At 48.2% G+C, this 27,445-nt stretch overlaps 1 protein-coding gene across 1 annotated transcript in view; it reads left to right on the top strand.

Annotated features, from left to right (window-relative positions):
* GABBR2 (gamma-aminobutyric acid type B receptor subunit 2) overlaps nucleotides 1-27,445 on the top strand; it is a 349,708-nt gene that overhangs the window by 167,761 nt on the left and 154,502 nt on the right. The window contains exons 4-6 of the mRNA XM_019454378.2: nucleotides 7,338-7,439; nucleotides 20,192-20,257; nucleotides 26,931-27,131. Of these exons, the coding sequence (XP_019309923.1) occupies nucleotides 7,338-7,439; nucleotides 20,192-20,257; nucleotides 26,931-27,131 (369 nt within the window). The remainder of the gene's footprint in view (nucleotides 1-7,337; nucleotides 7,440-20,191; nucleotides 20,258-26,930; nucleotides 27,132-27,445) is intronic.

The raw sequence follows: 27,445 nt of genomic DNA, 5'->3' as shown, positions 1-27,445 counted from the left end.
CAAAGCCCTTCCCTCATGGGGCTGCCCTGTTAGTTGAGGAGGCGGACGTGACAGCCCCAGTTCTCATGGTCAGCTCTCTGCGAGCCAGCTCAAAGTCAGCAGCCTGGACTGCTGAGCCTTCCACTGGGGCCCATGGGGCGGATGGCCTCACCTGGGCCTCCGCATCTCATGACACGGCAGCTTCTGGTCCTTCTCTTGTTTTCCTGCTCTTGGTAACTCTGAGAAAGTGAGAAAGACTTATTTCCTGGGGACAGACAAGTGGCTGTTGAGTAGAGGGAAACCTTACCTGTGATGTGAGGCGTAGGCAGGACAGGGAGCCCAGCGGCTGCGTGGGATCATGGTTTGGACCCGCAAAGGCCGGGTCCTAAGAGGCCCCAGGTGTATTTGTTTCTGTGGCTGCCACAACAAATCATCAGAAACAGGGTGGCTTAAAGCAACAGAAATTCCTTCTCTTATAGTTCTGGAGCCAAGGGTCTAAAATCAAGGTGTCACCAGGGCCCTGCTCCCGCTAAATGCTCCCTGGGAGGGTCCTTCCTGGCCTTTTCCAGCCTCTGGCGGCTCCAGGTGTTCCTCAGCCTGTGGCCAAATCATTCCAGCATCTGCCTCTGCCTTCAGATGCCTTCTCCCTCATATCTGTGTGTCCGGAATCTTCCTCCGCCTTTCTGTTAGAAGGACACTTACCACGGGATTCAGGGCCCGCCCAGGTAGTCCAGGATGATCTCATCTCAAGATGCTTAAGTTAATTACATCTGCAAAGATGCTTTTTCCAAATAAGGTCACATTCACAGATTCTGCTGTTTAGGACTTGGGCATACCTATTTGGGGGTCACACTGGCTCTGCAGTGTGAACACGCAGGTGTCCCACACACATGTGGTTTTCACATGGACACAGCTGTGCATATACCCCCAGGTATTACCCTGTGCAAGTGCCACATGTGTGCAGTAGAGCTAATACATGTTTACTTGTGTACTTGCCCTTGTGAAAAAAATTTCACTTGTATTCAACTCTGGTTATAGCTTATTAAGAATTTATATTTCTAGAAATCTGAAAGCTAGATGGCTGTGTTTTTTTAAAAGGAACTCTTTCGGGGGCGCCTGGGTGGTTCAGTCGGTTAAGCATCTGACTTCAGCTCAGGTCATGATCTCACAGTCCGTGGGTTCGAGCCCTGCCTCGGACTCTGTGCTGACAGCTCAGAGCCTGGAGCCTGCTTCAGATTCTGTGACTCCCTCTCTCTCTGCCCCTCCCCTGCTCCTGCTCTGTCTCTCTGTCTCAAAAATAAATAAAAACATTTTAAAAATTTTTTAAAAATTTTTAAAAGGAACTCTTTCGGGGTGCCTGGGTGGCTCAGTTGGTTAGGCATCCAACTCTTGATTTTGCCTCAGGTCATAATATCATGGTTCATGAGATTGAGCCCCAAGTTGCTGATAGCACAGAGTCTGCTTGGGATTCTCTCTCTCTCTCTCTCTCTCTCTCTCTCTCTCTCTCTCTCTCTGTCAAAAACAAATAAATAAACTTAAAAAAATAATTTAAAAGGAACACTTTCCTCAATGAATGTTCACAAGTTTGGAAAAGTGGAAATACAACCACATGTATGAATTTCTATGGGAACTTAAGTGTATGCCCCAAGTCTTTGAGAAACTTCAGAGCTGCAGAGGGCTACTTCGGCAACTGTAAAATTTAAAAAGTCAGGGTAGGGGCAGGTGGAGTTTTGAAACACTTGTTTTCTTAGAACCACATGCATTGGTGGTGAGAGAAAACTCCCTTCTCTGGTTTCCCAACCAGTTTCTCCTTGCACACCTCTGATGATGGGGAGCTCACTATCTACCAAAGCAGCCTTCTCCATTATTAGGAAGTTTTTTTGGCCTTGGGCTAAAGTTTGCTTTCTTGAACCACTTACCTGTTGGTCCCCTCCTCTGCCGTGGGGGTGCCCAGAACCAGGCTCCCTCTCTTCCACACGACAGCCCTTCAGAGTTTGAACCCAGCCATCACTTCCTGCCTTCGTCTTCTAGTCTCTGGGCTAATTTTTTAATTAGCTTAAATTAATGGCGGTTTCTGGGGAGCTCCAGGCCCAGTAAAAGTGACCTGAATTATTCAAAGATTTGAGTGTTTCAAATGCCTGTTTATCCTAATTAGCATCTTAACTACAGCGGTGCCCTCTGCCTCTAACGAGCCACATTTTAACATGTTCCATATTTTAATGGATTTTACTTGAATGAACTGTTTAATCAAATGAAGACACATTTCATGAATGAATGGAAGTAAATCTATAATTATACGCTTTAGTCAGGTAAGAGGAGTGACATTTTGGCACAATCCAGGGCTATATATAGCGAGTGCATTTGAATGACAAAGTAGGTTACCTCCAGTTCCATAGGAGAGCTGGGAACTCGCTTTGCTCTCAAGTTCATTTTGTAACCTAATTAGAATTTTCAAAGAGTTGTAAAGTGCCTGTGGCGCAGATCTGGTTCTCCCCATCTTTACCTGGATCTCTGCCTTTCTAGATGATTCCTCAGCTGGTGCAGCAGCCTCGTTAGGGAAGGCAGCCAGGGTACTACTGGCCACAGAAGCCAAGTGTCCTAGAGTCTCTGATGCTCTCCATGGCGTCCACTTTGCATTTCACATCCTCCATCAAAGTCTTCACTGCCTGGGACATGTGGTCAGAATGTGGTAACTTACAGTTATAACAATACGATGCTTTCCTCTTCTGCCTTTACTTACTGTTTCTCTCTTATGCCTTGTTCCCCCTTTCCTTCTTTCCGTTCTTGCTTCTGACATGGTCAGGACCTGCTCGTGGCGCTGGGGACCAGGAATAGAAGGATCTGGGGGTGTAAAATGAGACATAACTATGGGACGGGGCAGGGGAGGGCAGGAGAGGGGTGTGGGAAACTGTAAAGGAAGATGGTGCCCTGGACCTGGAGAAAGTGGGGACAGTGACATGGGGGGCTTTCAGGCAGGCGGGCAACTCAGCTGTGAGCCTGACAGTTCTGTTGCTTTTCCCCCTAAAGTGTGCAGTTTCCATCTTTAGCTGCATGTTGGAACCGCCTGGAGGCATCTAAAAATGCTGATGCCTGGGTGCTAGTCCAGAGATTCTAACTGGTTTAGGATGTAGCCAGGGTACCAGTATTTTTAAAGACTCCCCAGGTAGTTCTAATACGCAGTCCAGAGTCTTCAGGTGACTGCAGCCCCAATACCTTGACTACAGCCTCATGGAAGACCCTGAGCCAGAACCACCCAGCTAAGGTGCTCCTGCATTCCTGGCCCATGGCAACTGTGTGAGATAATAAATGTGTCTTGTTTGAAACCACCGAGCTTTGGGATAATTTGTTACACAGCAATAGATGACTGATACAGATGATTAGTTGCCCCGGGTGTACCCCTAGGTGGGTCACTTCACCTCCACCGGTGTCTCTACCTCCAGCCTTCCAGAATCTCTCACCTGGATGGTTACTGGAGCTGTCTCACTGACCTTCCTCTTCCCCAACTGCCTCTGCCCCTCACTGGCCCCACGGCAGCCTAAATCACGGTTCTGGTCATGTCACCCATCCTCGAAACCTTGTAACGGCTTCTCACTGTGCTTAGGCTCAAGACCTCAAGTCAGTTGGAGGAGCGAGGCCACTGCGATGGCTTTATTGGAGGGACGAGTCCCTATCACCCCTTCCCCCACGGCCCCATGACCCAGCTGGGAGGGGGACTGCGTGTATACCTACTGGGCCTGCTGTTCAGACGGCTGATCTGACCTGACGGGGTTTTCTCCATACACACCCTGAGCGGGACTGTCCCCACGGCTCTGGGCTTTTCCCCAGAGCCACTGATTCTGCCTACCTCTTGACTTCTTTCAAGATGGACTATCCTAGAGCTTAAAGTCTGAGTTTAAATGTTAAAATTCTTGGATTTGGATCTTGGATTCCCGAAGCTGCATGGGATCCCTTAGGAGACATTGTTGTCATCCCTTGTAACCTGTACCCTCCCCAGCCCCCTGGGTCTATGGCCTCCCTGAAGGTTCCTAGCCATGCCCCTCTCCATTGAGCCTGAACCACTTTGTCCTTATCCCTCATAAAGGCGACCAGAACTGAGCCCAGCATTTGAGGTGTGGACTGACATGGACAGAGGGACAGAACAGAGAGCAACTGCCACGTCCTTCATTCTAGACATGACGGCCTTCTAAATGTGGCTCCCAGTCCCGCTCACTCTCTTGGCAGTTGCCTTCCTCAGTTAACACATTCTGGTCTTCTAATCAAGAGGGAAATATCTAAGCCATTGGAAACGTTTCTCTCACTATGATCAATGAGTATTGTAAAACTTACCCTGCTTCCTTTAGGACAGTGGTTTTCAAATTTGAGCATTCATCAGAATTGCCTGGAGGGCTGGGTAAACACAGATTGCTGGACACAGCTTCTGATCCAGTAGGTCTGGGGTGGGGCCTGAGAATTTGCATTTCTAACACATTCCCAGTGATGCTGGTGTTACTGTCCAGGGGCCACATTTTGAGAACCACTGCTTTAGGGATATGCTTTCTGGCACAACTTCATATTCACAGTCTGTACCAGTTCTTGAGGCTGGGGAGGGAAATCAGCAGCTGTTGCCTCCACGCCTAGCTTAGACTTTTTAGTCCTGGGGCTCTGACCCACTGGTTTTCCTGTGTGTCCTTGGAACTCCTTTGGTAGCCTGAGCTCATATCCACTGCTCCAGAAGCAGAGAGAGTTCTCCCTTTAGGTGACCTCTGCCCTGTGGGCTGGCCCCAAGGCTCCAGCTTAGACTCGACCCCTCCTGATTGTTCTTCTCATGGCCCTGCTCATGCCCCTGGCAGTCCTGGCCCTTCCTTCCAGGTAATGGGACAGCCTTCCTCTCTGTCCTATCCATACCCATCCATGCAAATGAGGCCCCCAGTGGGACCCCAACTATACTGGACTGTGTGTGTGTGTGTGTGTGTGTGTGTGTGTGTGTGTTATTTTCTTGGAAATTAAGAGCTATTCTTTTCCCAGAAGAACGTATTTTCTGCTTTTATAATGGAGGTGAATGAAAAATAGGACCCACTGTGTAGAAATGCAGTTTATAGCAAGCTGCAAAAAGACATTGGCCCCATTAAACAAGAGATACCTGCAGTTCCAGAAGGAAAAATAAGCGTTTACAAATTTATGTAGTACATCTTTGACCAGTGAACTGAATGGTCCTCCTACCCACACATGAGGGTGTGGATCTTTTTTCCTTATGAGTTACATCAATGATATTATTTCGTTTCCATGCTTTGGTTACTTAAAAAATACCATTTATTACTGATTTCCTCCATTTGCTTTCTCTAAAAGGGTCCATTAGAATAAATACTTGAGCTGAGCTCAGACTTCTTGGTGCTAAAATTATGGTGGCTGATCGCACCACCATCTGTTCTGACCTGTTCTGGCTCATCAGGCTTCCAGAACTGTCCACAGCTGGCAGGCTCCAGAAGAGCCAGCCTGGGAGCATGTGGAGAGCACAGGGCTGGGAGCGACACTTCAGTTTCCTCATTTGTGAAATTAGGGGCAGAATGAGATGACCTCTAGGGTGTTTTCGTTTTGTTTGTTTTGAGTTCTGACTGCCTAAAACATAGTTGATTGGCCATAATTAAATACAGCTTTCATGCACATTCTTATTCACAGATAGATACCCCAAGCCACTGGCTGCCTCGATGCCTTGCCTTAAAAGCCTGGACATGATCATTCATCTTTTTTTTTTTTTTAATGTTTGCTTATTTTTGAGAGAGAGAGAGAGAGAGAGAGAATGCGAGCAGGGGAGGGGCAGAGAGAGGGGGAGACACAGAATCCCAAGCAGGCTCCAGGCTCTGAGCTGCCAGCACAGAGCCCGACGTGGGACTCAAACTCATAAACCGCGAGGTCATGACCTGAGCCGAAGTCAGACCCTTAACCAGCTGAGCCCCCCAGGAGCCCCCCAGCTCTTCATTCCTTTCTAAGGCTGGGTGATGTTCCACTACATGTATACACCACATCTTTATCCCTTTGTTTATCCCTTCATCCATTGATGGACACTTGGGTTTCTTTCATCGCTTGGCTTTTGTGAAGAATGCTGATGTACAGATGTATCTTTAAGACTCTGTTTTCAGTTCTTTTGAGAATGTACCCAGAAGTCGAATGCTGGATCGTGTAGTCATCTGTGTTTGCTTTTTGAGGGACTGCCATACCGTTTTCCACAGTGGCTGTACCATTTTAGGCACTCCGTGTCTCTTCATTTTCGCCAATGCTCGCTGTCTCCTGTGTTTTGCTAATAGCCATCCTAATGGGTGTGAACAAGAAGTGCTTGTAAGGATCATCTTCTCTTAAGGAAGAGGAAACTGAAGCCCTGAGACAGGGAGGGTCACACAGAGATGCGGCGGTCACAAGCACATCAGTGACAGACCTAGAACCTGGATCCCCCAACCCGCACTTGGTAGTTTTTACTGAAACACACAGTCCTGTTTCCACTCTTTATGTCAGAGGGTGCTCAGCCGTGGCCACGGGCCAGATACAAACTTCAGATTTCTGTGGTTCAGTCCTCACTTTGTTTTTGTTTTTTAATATTTCAAAATTGTATCAACGTTTTAAAATATGGAAGGATCTTATATTTTAAAAAGTCTAGATTTCTGAACTCTCCCTCTGAAAGCAGAAAGTCTAGTGACTCGGTCTGGCATTCTGGGGCACAGCATGATGGGAGCAACTGCCATCTTAGATGGGACATCCCGGTCTCCAGTTTGCCACTGTCCCCACCACTCCCTAATATCCTTCCATACATACTGCTTCACACACTGGCTGGACCCAGTGAATCCTGGAGTTTGCAGATCTCTGCTTTCTAAGCATATCCATGTTGGCCATCCTGTGTCAACAGATAGGTAGTTATATGTAACAGCACAGGCTGGTTCTATACCCCCTTGCTCTTTATTCTGCACTGAGTGTCTTGCTGTTTCTTCACCCTAGAAGTGAAATGATATTGCAAGTAAATAATGCAGAATATAAATAGAGATATATGTGAATAGTCTGACTTGGTGACAGTGTGATGAGACAGAGAAACACCAGCAGGAAAGCCCAGAGATTCGGACGCTCGTCTTGACTCTCTCCCAGGAAATCTCTGCACCACCTTAGCTAGCCCCTTCCCAGTCTAGCATCCTTGTGCCAGTGTGTCCCTTGCAGGCTGGATCCCCAAGGTCTCACAGGGCCCTCTAGTTTATAATGAAGGGAAAAAAAGTAACTCCTTTTGCATTGTTGGTGGAGAAAACCAGCCCAGTTAAGCTGCTTCCCCAGGACGACGCCTCCGAACAGACTCTTCCTGTGGCTGCCAGCACACCCACCCTCTGATTTCTCTTTGCTAACAGGTGAGGAATGACCTAACTGGGGTTCTGTATGGTGAGGACATTGAGATTTCGGACACCGAGAGCTTCTCCAATGATCCCTGCACCAGTGTCAAAAAGCTTAAGGTGAGTGCAGCTGGCCACGGCCGGGGGGACAGACCGATGCCTTGCTCCAGGCTTCCCCACATCCCTGACTATGAAAGTGTCTTGAGTTCTGGCTGTTTCATTTCATCCTGGCATTTCACACATGGGGAGAGGCCCCAGGAGCTGGCTCCCCTTGGCTGCCCCCATGCTTGTCCAGCAGTGGCCAAAGGTCTGATTGCTAGGTACATAGTCCTGGAGAGCTTACTGGGTGATTTTGTGTCTCTCAATCGAGCCTAAGAGGTAAGCAGGGCGTGAGTTATTACCTTCTTCATTGCAGAGAGGCTGAGAGAGAGGGAGTGTCTTGCCCGAAGCCACAGCAAGGAAGTACAGTTTGTTCGGACTGAATGCCTAGGTTTCTGACCCCTCTCGCGACACTCACTCCAGGAACAGAGAGGGCCGACTAGAAGTTTGCCCGGCTGTCAGGGGTCTCTGTCTGCCATTTGTCTCCTCATCCCGCAAGCTCTCTCAAATACCTGGTTTGTGCCAGACCCCCTCTGGGTCTCACAGACACCATCAGGCCTCAGGTTGCTCACAGCTGGGGAGGAAGCCAGTTACCTCTCTGGGGAACAGGAACAGAGGGGCCTGGGAACAGAGGGAGGAAGTGACTCATCCCGCCTGGGGAGAGGGTTCAGACAAGGCTCCAGAGAAGGGACAGCGTCTGCACCTTGCAAATGGATGAATGGGATGGGGACCTGCAGGAGCCCAGCAGGGAAGGAGGAGTGAAGATCAGAGGGCAGGGCGACCATGCTCACCACTCAGCAAGGATCAGCAGGGATTCCACAGAGGCTGGAGTATTGGGGCTGGAAGGCGTTGGGAGCCAGGTTCCGCAAGACTTGAATGCCGAGCTGAGAGAGTTTGGTCTTTTATCCAGGGGGCAGCGAGGGTGCTGGGGGTTTATAAGCAGGTGCACACAGAGTTAGAGCTGTCACCTTCCTCTTTCCCTCTCTTCCACTCCCTCATGCCCACATTTAGGGCTGCTGGCTTGGAGACCGCAGATGCCAACTGCTAACATGTCCCCTTCCATCTTGGGCAGGTCCCAGGTTACACCAGTCAGAGCAGATGGAAGTTTCAAGCTCTTGTCTTCCAAAGCCCCCAGTTCACAGATGGGAAGACTGAGGCCCAGAGACAGGGAACGAGGGAAGCAGACACTATGCCTGTGTGTGACATTGCAGCCCTTCAAGCTGCTTCAGATGAGGAAACAGTAGCTTGGGAGGGCCTGTTGGCAGCCGGGTGGCTGGGGCGGGATCTGCCCACGCTGTTCGCCCACAGGCTGTGTGGTCTGAGGGTCCAGTCGGGTTATGGGGTCTGGAGGACCCAGAGTGGTACAGTGCCTGCTCGGCAGGGAACAGCCGGCTGGGCCTGATGCTGTGATGATGTTCTGCCACACAGGGCAGCGTCTCCCCAGGGTGGGCACTTGAAATAGCTTCCTGTGCCTCAGAGGCCCAGCAGAGTTCTTTGGGCTTTAAAGTTTAAAGAGTCTTTGTGTGTAGAGCAGAGGCACTAGTTGAAAGTCTGCAGAGAAATTAGGGAAGGAACTGGGTGCTCTGCTCGTTGACCAACCAGCTCCGCCAGAGGTAGGAGTGACATTACCGATGATGGAAATAGCAGCCCACCTGTCCGGGGCCCTGGCGGAGAGCCAGGTGCCAATGCAGAGCCCTTGACCTCCGCTGGCTCATTCGGCCCTCCCCAGAGCCCTCGGACAGAGAGTTTTTGCATCCCGGTATCTCAGATGAGGAACACGAGGCTCAAAGAGGTTAAGGATCGCTCCGAGTCGCCCAGCTGGAAAGCGGTGGGTTGGATTGAAGCCTGGGTCTGGACGACTAGGCGGCCCAGGTCTCTCCACCGCCCTGCACGGCTGCTGCCAGAAAGGATGACAACATCACATAAGCTGGGGGAGGGAGGGGTGCAGAGCCCAGTCTGTCTGTTGGCAAAGGAGTCCTTCTGGGGGAAGCGCTCTTCCCCCACAGACCTGCATGACTCCTTCTCCAGCCTTCTTCTCGTCTTTGCCCAGTTGTTCGCTTTTTCCAGAGGCCTTCCCTGCATGCTTCATTTAGAAGTTAAATCCTTGTCTACTTTCTGCTGATTTTCTCCATTTCACTGACAGACGCCTGTATTCATTTCCAAGGGCTGCTGTAACAAAGTACCACAAACTAGGTGGCTTAAAGCAAACAGAAATGTATTCTCCCACATTCCGGAGGCTGGAAGTTCAAGGTCAAGGTGTCGGCAAGGCCATGCTGTCTAGAAGGTCGTGGGGCCATCCCGTGCCTTTCTCTTCACTTCTGGTATTGCCAGCAAGCCTTGGTGTCCCCTGTCCTGCAGCTGCGTTAACTGTAGTCCCTGCTTCATATGGCATGTTCCCCTTTCCTTTCACATCGTCTTCTTATTAGGACGTTAGTCATGTTGGATTACACGTCTACCCTACTCCAACATGACCTCATCTTAACTAATTACATCTGCAGAGAAGGTCACGTTCCAAGGTATTGGGGATTCAACATATCTTTGGGGGCCACAATTCAACCCATCACAACATCTGACCTACCATTCATTTTGCCTAGTCGTTTTATCATCTGTCTCCTCCCGCTGGAACATAAGCTCTAGGAGGCAACAGTTTCTGTCTGTTGTGCTCACTGTTTTGTTCCCCATCACCCAGAATCAAATTAATTTGAGTGTGTGTAAATAAAATACCAAGTCTGGACAGACAAAGCCAACAGAGAACACAAGGATAGAATAGAGTAAAGGAATAGAGTACTGAGTAAAGGAATACTCAGGAATAGAGTAAAGTAACTTCTGGAAAGCTCGGAGAAAAAGCAAATCTCTGGTTTACTCTGGGATAAGATAGAGAAGGATGTTCAGAGGACAAGGGAGAAAACTAAATACCAAATAGCAGAATTAAAATCTGCATTGGAGGTATTAGAGAGCAGAGTTCATGCCAAGAAAAATAAAGATCAATAGTATGAAGGACAAACTTGAGATATTTCCCAGAATTCAGAGGAAATGGTGAGAGCAATCAATCTAATGAGGGAAGGGAGAATAGTTATGGACACTGGAAAGGGAGATCCTAAGGGAAAACCAGGACAGATGAAACAGAACAAAAATCAAAACAAAACAGGCTCCACACTAGCAGTGAGTGCACCTAGCACTCGGACTTGGTTTCTAATACCGTTCTATAGGAAAAGGAACCAGGACTCCTTGGGAAAATGGCTGACTCTAGGACTGGGGCAGGAAATATGCACGATGATCCTGGAACATCTTCTAGTGCCAGAAAGTAAAGGAGTGCGGCTGAGTGCAAGGGCTCCCAGTGGCCAACGCTGGGACAATTTCAGCAATAAAATAAAACAGTATTGGATTAAAACCCAAAGTATAGAATAAATATCCATGTGTCCATACTGCTGTGAATGATTGAATAAATAAATGGGAAAGATCAGGCAAATATCCTATACAGAAGAATTCCAAATAATTTACGTAGATATTTCAGGTCCATGGAGGTAGAGCAGAATGACCCGCTTCTTAAGTGATTTCTTTCCAAAGAGTCCACTGTAGAAAGCAGGGAGAAGAGTGGCTTGATGATGGAAAAATCTAATAAACACGACCTCAGCTGGGTGACCGAGGTCAACATCAATAGCAGTAAGTCACGGTGATAGGCTACACCCTTGATATGAGGAAATGAGAAGGGCAATTTACCTCAGTGGGTCTTCTTCCCCAAACCCATGCCCTAAGCCTAACCATGAGAAAAACATCAGGCAAATTCTAGTGGAAGCCATTTCCCAAAACACTCCTCAAAACTGTCTAGGTCTTCAGAAATAAGGAATGTCTGAGCCAAAAGGAGCCTATGGAGACATGACAACTAAATATAATGTGTTACCCTGGATGCAATCCAGGGATAGAGCAAGGACATTAGAGAAAAAAAAAAAAAAAAAAAAAAAACAACTAAGGAAATCTGATTAAAGTATGGGCTTTAGCTAATAATAATCAATATTGGTTTATTAATTATAACAATGTGCCCCACGAACATAAAATATTAATAATAGGGGAACCTGGGTGAGGAACATATGAGAACCTTCTCTCTTTGTTATCTTTCTAAAACTATTCTCAAATAAGAAGTTTGTTTTCTAAACAGAAGACAAATTTAAAGGGGCTCAGGAGGGTCCTACTAGATTGGATTGACAAAATTGCTAATAGTCAACCATTTTTGAAGTACCATATCGACAATTTCATGAGGAAATGTACAATGTGCACACTGTATGTGCGTCTAGCTGGCCTTCCCACATTCTAGCAGAATTGGTGAAAAGAGAGTCATACCAACACACATTTTAGCAAAAGCTTTGAAGTACAAATATAAAGGGGGAAATCTACAAGTATCTAGGCCAGAAGAAAACGAATTTCCCACAAAAGTGCAAAAACCAGGCCACCTCAACTCCTCTGCAGCGTTCAATCCCAGAGACAATGGAGCAGCTGGGAGACATTCTCCCATGTGTGTAGCTCATGTGGCATACCAGCCAGGTGCCTTTCTCGAAGTTAATCCTTGAAGTCCTACATCAGCCAGCCAAGAACAATGGCAAACTTCATAGCTGAGGTCATGGCAGAAACTGCTGATCAGGGGCCACCAGAACCCATAGACAGAGAGCTGAGTCTAAATAATTGTTCTAAAATGGTATACAGATGCTGGGACGCCTGGGTGGCTCAGTCGGCTGAGTGTCCGACTTCGGCTCAGGTCATGATCTCGCGGTTTGTGAGTTCGAGTCCTGCATTGGGTGCTGTGCTGACGGCTCAGAGCCTGGAGCCTGCTTCGGATTCTGTGTCTCCCTCTCTCTCTGCCCCTCCCCGTTCACTCTCTGTCTCTCCCTCTCTCTCAAGAATAAATAAACATTAAAAAAAATTTTAAATGGTATATAGATGCAAAAGTTCATTTTGAAAGCAAACGTACATATACATAGAGTGCAAAAATACATCTGGTAATAATAATTGAGATGTTAAAATCCATATTCCATTAACGTAACCAAAGAAGTGGGCAAGTAAAAAATATGGGTGGTAACCTCCTGGTCTTAAGTAGCAGAGGGACTCAATAGAGACCATTTTGTTCATGAGTTTCCTAAGGAGAAACATACAAGCTAAAGAAGGCTTTGAATAACTTGATGGTAAATATACTATAATGCAAATAGAACCCAAAGCTTCTGAAGCACAGAAAAGGGAAGCAGGGAAAACCTAGTCCACATACTGAAAAACAGAAAGAAAATGTGAAAACCAGAAAGCATAACATATAATTGTAGACCAAATACAGTCCTTCTGACCGTAAATTCAAAGAGGTCAAACTCCCTATCAAAAGGCAAAGACAGAGAACTGTATTTTTGAAGGACTAACTATAGCTGTTGACAACAGAGAAAGTGACACAGAAAGGTCAAAGGTAAAAGACCAGCCAAAGATAGGTCAGGCAAACCCAACCGAAGCAAGAACCCCAGTGTTCATTTGAGACCCAAAGGGAATTCAAGGTACAGGCATTAAACAGGATTAAGGAGAGTCATTCTCTATAGATAGGGGTACAATTCACCATGAGAATAACACAATCATGGACCATTATTGCTCTAAATTACATCTCACTGAAATATATAAAGAAAAGCCTGTTAAAATACAAAGGAGAATTGACAGAAACACAATAGCATTGGGAGCCATAACATTTCTCTCAGTCTTGGACAGATCACCCAGGCAAAAATAAGCAAGAACACAGAGGAACCAAATAATGAAATTAATCAGGCTGATTTAGCAGATATGTACCAAAGTTCGCCTAAAGAAAGTCAAGAAAAACCATCTCTGTGTGATGGAGTCCCGAGGCCTTTAGGCTCCTTCCAGGCCTGTTCCGAACATGGGGCTTTAAAGTTAACTGTTGCCAGGCAGGACTGGGCGGGGGCCCGGAGTCTGCCCCTGGGTATTTCCATGGTGCTGGCTCTGAAGCGTCGGGCTGTGAGGGGGAGAGCGCCAGGCTTCCACTGTCCTGCTCTGTTCATTTTGTTTGCTTTCTCTACCTTCCCCGGAGTAGCCTCTAGCCTATCATTCAGGGTTCTGATCCCAGGAAAATCTCCCTAATTTATAAACCAGCCGATTAGCAACCTTAATGCCATCTGCAACATTAACTCCCCCTTGCACGTCACAGACCATACCTGTAGGTTCTGGAGATTAGGAAATGGACACTTTGGGGGGACCATTTGTCTGCCTATCATAGGAGGACCACAAAAACAGACTTTCGGGTGGACTGCTGCCCCCCGTGCTCCATGAGAGAGGCCTAGTGGGAAGTCCCCCCTCCCCACACCCTATAGGCCAGAATGCTGCTTGGCTCCCGGAAAGTAGAGTTCATATAGGCACCCCGAGGGGATGCAGAGCTACAGAATAAACGTGGTACATTCCAGCAGGCCAGTTTTGCTCAGAAACATGGGGAGAAACGCATTATTTTTATCTTGAGATAAACATAGGTATGTTATTGGAATGCTAAATGTATGTGAATTTTCAAAATAATAAACTTTCCAGAAATGGCATGCTTTCCCAGTGGGCTGCTATGGGCTATTCCCTCTTTGCTCTCTTCTTTAAGAGTATATGTCTCCCTAAGGTACAGCCTTGTTGAATCACTGTGTTGTACACCTGAAACTAATATAACATTGTGTGTCAACCATAATCACCTAGGTAGATAGATAGATAAAAATGAAAAATAAACAGGAGGGCTAATCAGAATAAAAAGATTGTTGTAACAACAACAAGAATATATATCTCTTGCTTCTCTGCCTTTAAGGACATTTCTCTGGTGAGGGAAAAAAAGGGTCTAAGAAAAACTTAACTTGAGCTAAATAAAAGTACTCATTCCAGGTATGGAATCAGTGTGTCAGGGCCAGGAGGGACTTTGGGAAGCATCTAGGCTAACCCTGCTGGACTCATCCCAGGTCTCACAGCCAGAGTCAGGGGGCGAGAGTGGCCTGAGTCCCTGGCCCCTTCCTCAGTGCCCACTGGCCCCAGTCAAGCCACCTCCCAGCCCCACCACGGCCAGCCTCTAAAAGTTTGACCGCCCTGGGGCTTGTCATACCTCCTCCCTTTCCACAACTTTTGTACACAGTTTCATCTGATTTTTCGGCAGCCCAGTGGGTCTGTGGGGCTGGGCACCTGAGAAACCAGGAAGTGATCACATGTGGGCCAAGACAGGTGCACAGGCGGCAGGAGATGCCAGACAACCCAGTGTCCGGGTTGACCTTGCCTTTCCAGCGGGACCCCACACCCCTGCCACGGGGAAGGCAGGATGGGGTGGCCTTCTGCTTTCCTGCTGTTTTAAATGTACACCAGCTATTTTAACGCCTCAGGATCACATCTGCTGTTCCAGTGCCTCCACACGGAAGTCTGCGGGACTTTCCTCTGTGAGTTGTTGCTGCAGACTGGATGTTTGCTCAGCCTGGGAGAATATATATAGGGGCAGTGGTCAAGTGCTCAGGCTCTGGGGCTGGGCCCAGCCGGGGTGGAGGCCGGCACCACCACTGCCTACCTGTGTGACCTGGTGCCTTAGGTTGAACTCCCTAGAAACAGAGCCCGAGGTTCTGGTGAAAGAGCTTTATGAGAGCACGCTCAGGAGAAGGGAGGGAGGCAGGGTAAGGCAAGAGGGGAGCTGGGCCAGAATGCTGTCTTGGCTGGAGACCATGTTAGCCTGGCCCCCCCCGGGGTGTCTGGACCACACAGCTGGTCCCACCTTTCCGAGACCTCAGTCGGGTCACTGGGTGCTGCAGAATGTGGCACCCAGCGTGGCCTTTAGGGCCAGGAAGTTCTCTGTAGCTGGGGGCAGTTCTCCAGAGAAGCCAGTGAAAGTGAGCTGTAAGCTGTAAGCCGCCCACCCTGCACGGGATGGATGCAACAGTCCTGGTTGGCTGCAGGGGGGGTGGGGGGGGTGGGAGGGGGGGGGTGGGGGGGGAGGGGCTGGGGGGAAGTGGGGAGGGAGTATCCAGGAGGGCCAGCAGTGTCTGCCACCCTCAGAAAAGTTTCGGCTCACTCATGAAACTTTCTGGAGTGGACATAATAATAACGGCTCTCTCCTTGGGTGGGGCTGATGACTGCTTAGTACCATGGTTAGAAAAGCACTTAGGAATTGTGCTTGATTTTTATTTTGCTAGAATCCCCTGCAAACTGGAGGTTATATACAAGCTCTTTGTTTTGTTATTCTCTGTACATAAATTTCCTTTTTTATTGAAGTACAGTTGACATACAAGGTTATATTAGTTTCTTTTTTTCTTCTCATTTAAAAAATCTTTTATTAAAACTCCCCCTTTATTTGCCTTCTTTTTATATATATATAGAATTTATTGTCATACACAAGGTCTTTGAATTGGGATTTCCTTCTTATGTGGGGTGTGTGTGTGTGTGTGTGTGTGTGTGTGTGTGTGTGTGTGATTTTAGCTTGCTTTAAGGGTCCCAGAGACAAAGAGACTCTAGACAACAGATGAGAAGGACCCAGGAAGGAGGAAAGGAAATCCATCCAAGGTTTGGGCTGAGTACCCCTCCCCAGACCTCCCACCCTGTCGCTGTTTCCTTCCATTTTTGCCCCTTCCCCGTAGGCGAGGCCTCTTGTGTGAACATAGGCCTCCATATGGTCTCCAACCTTAGATCTAACCGTTTGAGCACAAGTTGTCCTTTGTCCCACCTCATGTCACCTTTCACCCCTGGTGGTCCCCTGCAGAATCAAGAGTGTGTGGGAAGGCACAGGATTTTTGGACCCTGCCCTCTGTCACATTCTGGGTTCTCTGCACCGTCACAACTCTGTTCTGTCCCTCTGATGACCAGGGGCATTCACAGCTCTCCTCCTGTACCCCCCTGGTACTCCTCATTCTGCCCCAAAGTCCTTCCCACCACAAAGGAGAGTGTGCTTCCACCCCTGGCAGGGAGGTGGGAGGCGTGGCCAGATGCAGGGACCACTGCCAAGGCAAAATTTGTCTTTCTACTTTCCGGATTCTCAGGAAGAGATACAAGTTATGTAACACCGAACAGCGTGATTCTAGAACTTTTGTGAGAGCAGGCATGTGTTAAAAATTTTTAAGACTCCTGAACGCTGAAACATTTCCCCTCAGCCCTGCATCTTCCAATTAATTGCTACTCTGGAAAGGAAAACCAGGTATACCCGTGCTTTTCATATTCTCAAGAAAAGTCCTCATGCTCCGGGAGTACACATATCCCATTTTGAGAAGCCCTTCAACCTCTTTCGACTGTTTTCAAGGCTCCTGCTAAGGACCCCTGGCCACTTGCATCTCCCTTTGTCCACTGCCCACCCCGGGATTCCAGGCTTCAGCTGCACTGGGTGCTGGCTCATCCCTCCCAGGCACTACAGGATCTTGCCACCTCTTACTGGCTAGGATCAGAGTGGGTGTGAATAGCTCCCTGCAGCAGGCACCACCTGGTTCTGGCTAGGATCTTTCTCTGACCATCGGAGGGCGACCAAGGTGAGAGCAGTGGGTGCGGGGTGCCGTGCAGTCTTGGGGGAAGCCTTTTGTCTCTCTAGGAAGGGGCTCACTAGATCAGTGATCCCTTGGTTCCATCCAGTACTAACAGTCCAGGAGCACAGAACCAACTGGTCCATGCAACTTGGTTGTCATGGCAACAGAGACACTAAATGGTCCATAAGTGGTAGAGCTGGTTATTTATCTATCGGCAGGTAGGTGGTCAGGTGGTCAACCATGAAGATGTGGTGACCCCGATCATGCTGAGGCCCTAGGCTAGCAGGATATTAGTTCGGTGGTGACCATAGCAGTCACTGAATAAGGGAATGCAGGCCAGCCAGTGTGCTTGGTAGCTCAGATAGCATTCACCCACTTAATCATGCATCCAACACCTATTTTTATTGATATATGTGGCGTGCCCCATCCCCCTCAGCTGGGGACCCAGAGATGAATCAAGTTACCCTCAGTCCAGTGGGGAAGACAGACAAGCAAGTGGACTTGTGCCATGACAGAGGGCCGCACAGAGTGCTCTGGGCCCACAGAGGAGCAAATGACCACCAAGCCTAATGGGACAAAGATGGCTTCTTGGAGTAGAGGTGCCTGAGCTAAAGCATGAAGGGTGAGCAGCAGCTTTCCAGGCAAAGGAGTGGGGGGAGGGGGAAGGGCATTTGAGACGGATGAGCTTGCAGAAAGAAAGGGGCTGGGGTGGGGAAATGGACGAATGAATGAACGCATGAATGGCAGAGCTGTTGTAGACAACCGCAGGCAGCTCGTTCTGATACCCTGGAAGAGTGGGGAGAACAGTGTGATTTGAGACAAGACGTGAGCAGTAATCGGCTGGTAAATCATCTCGAATGTTCTATTACGGAGCTCAGAGCTGACCTGTAAAGTTCAGGGAGCCATGGAAAGGTTTTATGTGATCACATTTGAATTTTGGAATGATTCCTTTGTTTGCTTTATGGAGACCGGGGTAGATGGAGCAGGACTAAGGGTGGGGACCCAACCAGGAGGCAGTTGTAGTTCAATGAGTTGAGAATGACGGTGGCCAACCCAGCGGGGTGGGGCTGCAGGGATGGGGCTGATGTGGCACTGGTGAGCAGGTAGCCAGCGGGTCCTGGTTAGATAGAGGCGAGTGAACCTGGTGGGTGAGAGGGTGGTGACACGGTTCTCAAAGATGGACAACACCGGACGGGGAAAGGGCTCATTGGGAAAGATGATGCGTTCAGCTTGGGATGTGCTGAACTTGAGGTACTTGGGAGAATCCGAGTGGAGGGCTCCAGCGGGCAGCTAGAGAAAGGTCAGGGCTGGGGAGAGTGGTCGGGCCTCCACAGCACACAGTGGGCAGTTGCGGCTGGGGCCGTGAATGAGGCTGCCCAAGGAGAGTACTGAGGGCACGGAGCTAAGGGCACAACTGTGTGGAACACCAGCAGTCAGGGACTGGCAGAAAGATGATGAGCTGATTCAGAGTCTGAGAAGGAAGGACCAGGAGGTAGGAATGAGCCAGGAGGAAGCATCATGGAAGCTAATGAGTGGGTTTCATTAGCATGCATCCTCCGGCCACCCGGCAACGTAGGTAGGATTAGCCCTCTTTTGAAAATGAGAGAATTGAGGCTCTAGGGGATTTAGACTCAGGGTCACGCAGCTGGTCAGTGGTGGAGCTGGGATTTGAACTAAGGTCTCTCTACCTCTAAAATCCAATAAACTATTTCTTCTATACCATGTTTAGCAACACAGAGCTTGGCACAAAGTAGATGCTCAATAAGTGTTTGCTGGCTGGCTGGCTGAATACTATTAGCAGCAAAAAAGGCTAAAAGATTTCAACAAACAAGCAGAAAAACCCTGCAGTGTGCCTGGGAGCATGTCCATAGAACGGAAGCAGCTTAGGACTTTTTATAGCCTTGCAGACATGGTGATGACAAAGGCTTGCCTTCCTTCAACTGCTCTGTTAACGATCTTTTAAAGTCCTTTCAGAGCAGGGTTTTTTTTTCCCCCCTCTTCTTTCCATTCTTGCTTGCAAACGAAGGATGATTTTAGAATCCAAGCCTTTTTTATTTTGCTAAAGTACATGATGAGTAAAATGGCCTCCCAGTCAGCACTTTCCAATTTTGAAAGATGCTAAAAACTGATCTTTAAAGGCATGTTTCTCTTCTTTATGCATCAAAGGGCCTTGAGGCCTGCTGGAGAGGATGGGATGCAAGGCGGGAAGGCAGCACCACCTGCAAGGCTGAGCCTCAGGGTGGAGGGCAGGGAGTGACTGGGGTGGGGTGCAGGCCGGAGGGCCAGGGCTGGGCTGGATGCTGCCTGCCACATCCACCTTTAACCTGTTCTCTACAGAGCAGGGCCCTGCCTGGATCCCTGTCCCACATGGCAACCCTAACCCAGGACGGAGCCTCAGGCAAACGCCCAGTAACTGTTTGTTGAATGAATAAATGAGTTGCAGGAGCTGCTGTTTAATACACAGAGATAATAAGTGCAATCCCATTTACAGAGTTTTCAAATATAAGTTTTTCTTGGAGTTAAAGACGGGTTGGGAGGAGGTTATAAAATCCTAACACTAGCTAGCACTTACTGGGCACTCACTATGTGCCAGGAACTGTGTGAAGCAGTTTGAGGATCATCTCATTTAATTCTCCCAGCAACCCTGGAATTAGGCCCTGGCATTATCCCCATTTTACAGGTGAGGAAATTAAGACTAAGATGGAAAAAGGAGTGGCCTGAGATACCCTGAGGCTTGTTGGTGGAGCTGAGATTTGAACAAAGCTCAGAACTCAAAGAGACTCTGGCACTTCTTAATTGGGAAGCTTCGTGGGTTCCAGGAAGGTATAGAAAAGTCTAAAATACTGGAGTGAGGGTGGGGGGTGCTGCAGCCCTATTTCTGCCATCAACTCCCCCGGGGACCTTGAAGCTCCTTTCTCTCCTCTGGCTTCAGTTTTCCAGGATGTCATATTCCGTGTATGAGGAAGGAGAATAGACGCTGTCTCTGTGCCCTGCAGGGTTTGCCTGCCCTTGGGGAAGGAGATCAGGGATGCTGCCAAGACCCCTCAGAGCCACCAGCCTGTGCAGACTTGTCTCAGGGCATGTCCCTGAGGCCAGGGAGGGCGGCACCAAGAGCCAAGGGGAAGCTAGCCCCAGAGAGGACCAGAGTATCCAGGCTGGGGTGGGATGAGAGGGCAGAGTTCTTGGCCGCAGAGCCAGGGGTGCAAGAATGTTCCATGCCCGAGGCCTCAAGCCCCCTGGTGTGCCTGTCATCCACTCTGCTTCACTTACATGTCCTTCTGTCCGCAGGGCAATGACGTGAGGATCATCCTCGGCCAGTTTGACCAGAATATGGCAGCAAAAGTGTTCTGTTGTGTAAGTAAAACTTTGGTCACGGCACTGTGTCTTTGGGGGGGTTTCACGAAGCTTTTTCTCAGACTCGTTCTGACTGCCTGGTCTGAGCGGAATATAGGACTGGAAGCGGTTGTTGGAAGCAGAAGTGTTATTTTCACTGCGCTTTCCTCTTTGCGGGGAGCTAAGCCTCCGGGGCTCAGAACAGTACAGTCCTGGGAGGAACTAGGGACCTCGGTTGAACAAACCTACTGGCTAATTCCTGGTCTAAGCCCTGTCGGCTAATTCTCTGCCCATCTACTCACCCACACTTGATGGAGGCCTGCTCTACGGCACAGCCTCTCCCGCCGAGAGGCCAGACCTCAAGGGTGAGGTACCTCGGACCCCCTCCCAGCCCTGGAACAGGGCTCAGAGCCTAAGTTTAGAATAATCTCTCAACTGTTCAGTACCTACCCCTGAATTCTTTACAATTGTCTGGTGTGTGATAGGCTACACAAAGTAGTTTTATTAAATGCCTTACCTCATTTAATCTTCTCAATAACCATGTGAAACAACTATCATTATCCCACTTTACAGATGAGGGAATAGAGGCCCAGTTTGTGGCAGAGCCAAGGCTCCATCCCCTTCACCTGATCCCCAAACTAAAAGTCTTTTTTTTTTTAATGTTTATTTATATTTGAGAGAGAGTGCACAAGCAGGGGAGGGGCAGAGAGAGAGAGACAGAGACAGAGACAGAATCCGAAGCAGGTTCCAGGCTCTGAGCTGTCAGCACAGAGCCCGATGCAGGGCTTGAACTCATGGACTATGAGATCATGAAGTCGGACGCTCAACCAACTGAGCCACTCAGGCACCCCACCTGATTCCCAATCTAATCATCTTTTTTTCCGTATGATGTTTTAACCTAAGTACTTGCACGAATTCTAGCACAGAAACTAAATCTTTGGGTTTTGATACCCTGGCTCCCGTCCCCTGCCCCAGGTCAGAGAAGAAGCAACAGAATGGGAGCCCAGTCCTGTGAGTCGTTATTTCCCCAATAAGCTCTTCCTCTTAGACTGAGCCTATTCCAGGTATAGTCTCTTGTGATGGGCCTTAGGCCTCTGTTCTCTTTGATCTTTTGTCAGTAACTTGAATGAGATTATAAAAAGCAGACTTTGTAGGAATTTTGGAAGTTGTGAAATATGTTGGATGACAGATCCAAGGTGCAAAGAACCCTAACAGGCTGGATGGAATGTTTGATTAAATCTAAGAAGATTAGATCTAATAGTCCTACTAGAAGGTGACATTAGCACAAATCAAGCTGCCTATGTCCATGGTGGTGTAGAGGCATAGCTGAGGTAAGTACTGTGCATTTAGAACAAAAGAGACTTTGGGGTCTTGGTTGACCTCAAGGCTGCTGTGAGTCCCCAGTGTAAGCATAGCTGCCAGGAGCCAAGGGGACCTCAGGCGCTATGTCCACACTCAGGGAAGGTGGCCCCTCAGCTGTCTGCTAGAGAGACACTGCCTGGGGTATCCTACTCAGCTCCTGGTGCACCTTTCAGGAGAGAGGCAGGAACTGAAAACACACCAGGAGTGAGGAGAGAGCAGTGACCTGAAGCCACGGTCACACAGCTATTTTACCCTGAAGGCTCAAGAACAAAATGAGAACCTGCCTGATCATCTCCCGATTTACCAGGGAGGAGGGAAAGGCCACGAGGCTGACATTTCTGGAGACCCTGGACAGAGTTTAGAGCTCAGGAGTCGGTCTTCTGCTTGGGTGCTGAATTTGGACTTCTTGTTGACACTCTGGGAGCCTCAGTTTTCTCATCTGTAAAGTGGGGATAATAAAGCACCTGTCTCATAGGATCGTTGTGAAGATTAGATGAGCAAAAACACTTGGCACAGGGCCTGATGAGCCCTCAGTAAATGTCCGCAGTCTTCTTTTGTTTGTCTATGTAAAGTCTCAGGCATCTGAGAATGGAATAGACCATTGTTGGGCTGGTGAGTTTACTCTCAGATGGTCTCTACAAGATTGTATTAAGCATTCTGTGTTCCAGGTAAAGGTAACAAGGGGTCTTTCCATATGAAAATCTAAGGAAGAACAATGAGAAAAACTGAAAAAATGGAGCAAATTAATTTAATGCCTTTTACTTCAAAACCTTGCTTGTCAAGTTTTACTCATAAACCTTTACTCATAAAACCCTGTGCATTACCATCTGAGGTCCAGAAATGGCCCGTTTTGAAAAGGAAAATAATGCTCTGTATTGGAGAATGTAATCTCTTTTGGGGGAGGAAACTGGATTTTATCCCCGCCACCCTTCTCCGTATCCCCAGGGCCTTTCAGACAGCTGGCACATGGTGGGTAATAACTCCGGGAGAAATAAATTAATAAAAAATGATCCATGAAGACACCACAGTGGTCGCTGGCCATCTCCCTTCTCCAAAAACTGCAGACAGACCTCATGTTCTGCTTTGAGCCAAACCCGAGTGGAGGTGTGGCTGTGATTTCTCTCCGTGCCATGCACTGGGATTCTTTCCTGAGTGGCATTTCCAGCCATTGTTTCCGCTCCAGAACAGACCGAGTGGCTGTCTGCCTCTTGACCCAAAGCCCCAGGCTGCCTGCCTTCCACATGGCATGGGACACCATCCACCTTCTTGTCCCACTTTCCTCTTTCCTCTTATTGGACGGTGGGTATTTTGAGATGGGCTTTATCTTAGGGTCTGCAGGTGGCTTTGTTGAGGGATTCTGTAGAGCTTTTTTGTTGGCTGTTTATTCCAAGTGTCAGACCCTCAGATGGAACCCGCCCTCCAGGGCTTGGAGCCTTATCTGGTTAGGAAGCAGTTCTTCTGGCAGGTCTGGAAGATCCCGAAGAGAGTCTGCTCAGTGTCTTCTTATGGGTGGGTGACAGAGGGAGGGGCTGCTCAGAGCAGAGACTCCCCACCCCACTCCTCACCCCAAAAAAGCCTTCCTGCCTGTGTCGGGGTCAGAGTGCAGATCAGATGGATACAACCGTATCTCTGCCATCCAAATGCCGCTTTGCAAACTTTGCAGCATGTTGCTGTGTTCTTGAGCCTGGAACTGCCACCAGGGGAAGAGCAGACTCCGGCAAAGCTATTTATAGCCCTGTGGCAAAGTGTTCATTTGGGCTTAGCACAGCTTGAGCAGGTCTTGTCACTTTTGTCTTCTCCCTCCCCCCTCGGGGGTCTATTCTAAATTCTCTAACACTCACGCCCGGGTTCTGGTTTTAGCCCCACCAGCTGTGTGACCTCAGGCAGGTCACTTTACACCTCTGGTCCCCAGCTGCCTCCCCTCTAAAATGGAAGGAGCAGTCCCTGCCCCATCTGTCTCACAGGATTGTCAAGAGGCCTAAATAAGGCCATGGAAGGGAGACCATCATCCCAACTGTTAACTGCCTTCCCAATGTGAGGGTTTATTACTGTCATTGTTGTGAACTGTAATATGAAAAGGGAAATGTCCTTCTTGCATGGGGAGGGGAGGAGGCAAAAGGAAACATTATAAGAAGGGGAAATTGGATTTTTTAAAATAATTCACATCGTGGTTACCTGTCTGCAGCCAGTAAGAACCAAAGCGGTCCATGAGACGGAAGAAGGTGAGCTCAGGACTGCTTGTTGCCACGTGGCAGGGCTCTTTGGTGGCCCACAGGTCTTGAGATCACATTCCCACCGAAGGCAGAGAAAGTGAAAACTGAGGTGACTGTGTAAACCAGAAAGGTGTTCCTTTAGTGACCTCACAACCACCTATCGGGTGCCCTGTGCACACCAGCCACTGTGCTGAGCAGTGGGGAACCCAGGGAAGAGCGGACCCCACCCTACAAAAACTGTCCCTTTGACAAAGGAGACAGACTAGCACACCAGCAGCTACTCCCAGCTCACGAGCATAACAACCGCAGCCCTTCTGAAGACAGAAATGTCAGAATGGAGGACTGGAGCCTTCCCCTCAGTTGCTTTCAATGGTGGATGGTGTATTTAAACCAGTCCACCTACCTTGCAGGAAACCCTCTTAGACCCTCACTCAAAGCCTATTTACTTTTGTTCTGCACATATGTTTAACAGCCCAGGTGCCCCTCGTTCCAAGCCATAGCAGTTTAAAACCAGCAAGTTCAGAGAGGACAGGGACTGGATGGCCATGAAGAGTGACACCCTAGACCCAGCAGCATTACTGTGCCCAGCCCACAACAGTGACTGGTGTACAAAATAAAGCTATGCGTTACAGAAAGGAGAAGGGAACAAGAAAGAGTTCCTAAAATGTTCCTGAATGTAGTGCTGGCCGGACACGGTACACATATTATCTCATGTAGTTCTTACACCAACCCAATGAGATAGGCTTTGCCTTCCACAGGCTATAGATAGGAAAACCGAGACCCAAGGAGTCGTGCACCAGAGTTACCCAGCTGGTGTGTGGCAGAGAATCTAGTGTTGCTGGACTGTGGTCTCCCTTTTTGTTTGTTACAGAAGGTCAGTAGAAAAATGTTTATCTTCATCCAGACTGACTCATGTTCTAAACAAGATGTGTCGTCCTTCAGATGGACTAAGCTTCTATTTTCTGGAAAATTCATTCGCAAGGAACAGCTCCTAATGAGACAAGGGTAGGTCAGAGAGCTGTCACAGCAGGTCCCTGGGAGGCTTCTGACTTCCTGTTCTGTGCTGCCTCTAAATTATCACGAGGTCTTTGTCCTCAGAGAGGAAGGCAGACCTGCCTGTGTCTGAGTAGAGCTCCCCTCGTCCTCGCTCTGCATCTGTTGACTCCTCTTTAACCTTTAACCTCTTTAACCTCTTTAACCTTCCTAATAAGAGCGGCTGTCTTTTTGCCTCCACCTTTTAAGGTTGAGAAAGCTCCCAAAAAGTTTTCTTTATTTTGCTAAGAAAAGAGGGGAATTTCCAAAAGTGGACTTTGAATCTTGTCCCCTTGACTTAGCTGTATGTGTTTGGGCAAATTCTTCAACCTCTGAGCCTGAATTTCTTCATCTGTATGATAGAAATAATAATACCACCTCATAGGTTGTTTTGAAAATAAAATAAGATCATGTGTGTAATTGGCCAAGCATGTAACAGGGGCTCAAGATATGCGAGTTCCTCCCTTTCAGTAAAAGATGAGAGTTGTAAAGTCTCACAGACTCTGCCATTAATACAGTGACCTGGGATCAATATGAGGAGCCTTTTGTTCAAAAGTCTAGCCTCCAGACAGAATCTGGGATTATCTTTTCTTTAAAAGAAAGTTTCTCGGGACTAAACCCCATTCATCAGAGGGAAACCCAGGAGATTGCCTGCCTTTGTTAAGCCAGGATTTTATTACATAATTGAGATATGAGGGCTGCCTATGTTTTCTACAATTGTGATGGGGGCAACATTTATAATGTAGCTGCTGGAGAAATGACTATGATCTGAGGATTCATTATGAGAAGTATATCATCTAGAATTGGGGAGGCGAAAGTCCCATATCATCAGAGAAGTCTAGAGAAAAGGCAATGTGATCACTGCTTTGAGGGAGTTGAAAGGCTTTTTCATTAAGTGATTTCGGTTTACTCTCCAGAGCCTTCACTGTACCAATGAACAGAGGCTGTGGAGATGAGATCTGAGTTTAAGTTAAGGAACAAACATTCTAATTCACGTGTACCCCAATGAGAGGCTCCGAACTGCAGGACGGGCTTTCTTAGGCGTTAAGAGAGTTCAAAAGAGTTGCCTCCCCAGATGGAGGAATGGAGGAGCACTCCTCTAACTCTCAGACTTGACAGTAACTTTTCTCCAATGTACAGATGCTCTTAGGGGCTCTGACCCACTTGCCGTGGGCAGACCCTGGCTTGGCATCGAGACCCTAATGAAGGGCAACCAGAACCTTCCTGGAGTCCAAAGCAATCAGTCTCTTCTTGTCACATTCTCCTGGCCTCTGCTGTAGGCCAAGAGACACAGAGGGGTGTGACATCAATTGTTTCCCAACGTGTTCATGGCTCTCCAGGAATGAACTGCAGGATTATTTAAGGTTCATGTTTTAAAGTGTGCACAGGTCAGGGGTGCCTGGGTGGCTCAGTCGGTTAAGCCTCCAACTTCAGCTCAGGTCATGGTCTCACAGTCCATGAGTTCAAGCCCCATGTCGGGCTTTGCACTGGTAATATGGAGCCTGCATGGGATTCACTCCCTCTCTGGCCCTCCCCAACTTGTGCTCCCTCCCTCTCTCTCTCTCTTTCTTACAAAAATAAATAAGTAAATAAAGTGTGCACAGCTCATCACAGTGCACAAAGAGTATCTATTGCAATGATCATATAATTTTTATCTTTAGTTCCAATAAGGTGACATATTACATTTATTGATTTGTGAATGCTGAACAATCCTTGGATCCCAGGGATAAATGCCACTTGGTCATAGTGTATAATCTTTTTAATGTGTTCTCAAATTCAGTTTACTAATATTTTGTTGAGAATTTTTGGAACTATATTCATCAGGGATATCAGTCTATAGTTTTCTTATAGTGTCCTCATCTGGCTTTGGCCAGGCCCTCATATTTAAATTTTTATTCAGTGTTTATTATTTTATTATATATGTTTCCAGTAAACTACCTTGGATCTCTTGAGAGATAACAAGGAGAAAAATTAATAAATTCTCTGGTAAGAGGAGGCCTGAGCCCTCTCCACCTGTCTCACAGGGCACAAAGCCTTGAACAAATGTTTGACTCTTGGTACCTTCATGGTCAACCCATCTGTTGCAGGCATATGAGGAGAACATGTATGGTAGCAAATACCAATGGATCATCCCAGGCTGGTATGAGCCTTCCTGGTGGGAGCAGGTGCACACAGAAGCCAACTCATCCCGTTGTCTCCGGAAGAATCTGCTTGCCGCCATGGAGGGCTACATCGGCGTGGACTTCGAGCCCCTGAGCTCCAAGCAGATCAAGACCATCTCAGGAAAGGTCAGTGCCGCGGTCTGCCCATTTCAGTCCTCAGGCCCATCTCTTTTGATCATCTTGTCTGATGATGGTGGCACAAAGTACCCAGTTCTTATTCTAGCCTTTGCTGTGGGACTCTGAGCAAATCACTTGGCCTCTCCGAGCCTGTTAAATGGGGATAGCCAGCCATCCACTGCATGCCCCTCTAAGGAACTGTGAGGATCAGATAAGGTATGGGTGCTTTGCAAGCACAAAACACAGTGTTTATGTAAGCGATAGAGTTGTGATTTTTATAGCACCAACTACAGGCAGTCTGCCTTTCACCCTCTGCCAGAGTT

Source organism: Panthera pardus, unplaced genomic scaffold (genome assembly GCF_024362965.1).
Source record: "Panthera pardus isolate Hobbes unplaced genomic scaffold, ASM2436296v1 HiC_scaffold_20, whole genome shotgun sequence".
Taxonomy (NCBI): domain Eukaryota; kingdom Metazoa; phylum Chordata; class Mammalia; order Carnivora; family Felidae; genus Panthera; species Panthera pardus.
The sequence above is the reverse complement of the archived record's forward strand: the minus strand, read 5'-3'. Positions and strand labels throughout refer to the sequence as shown.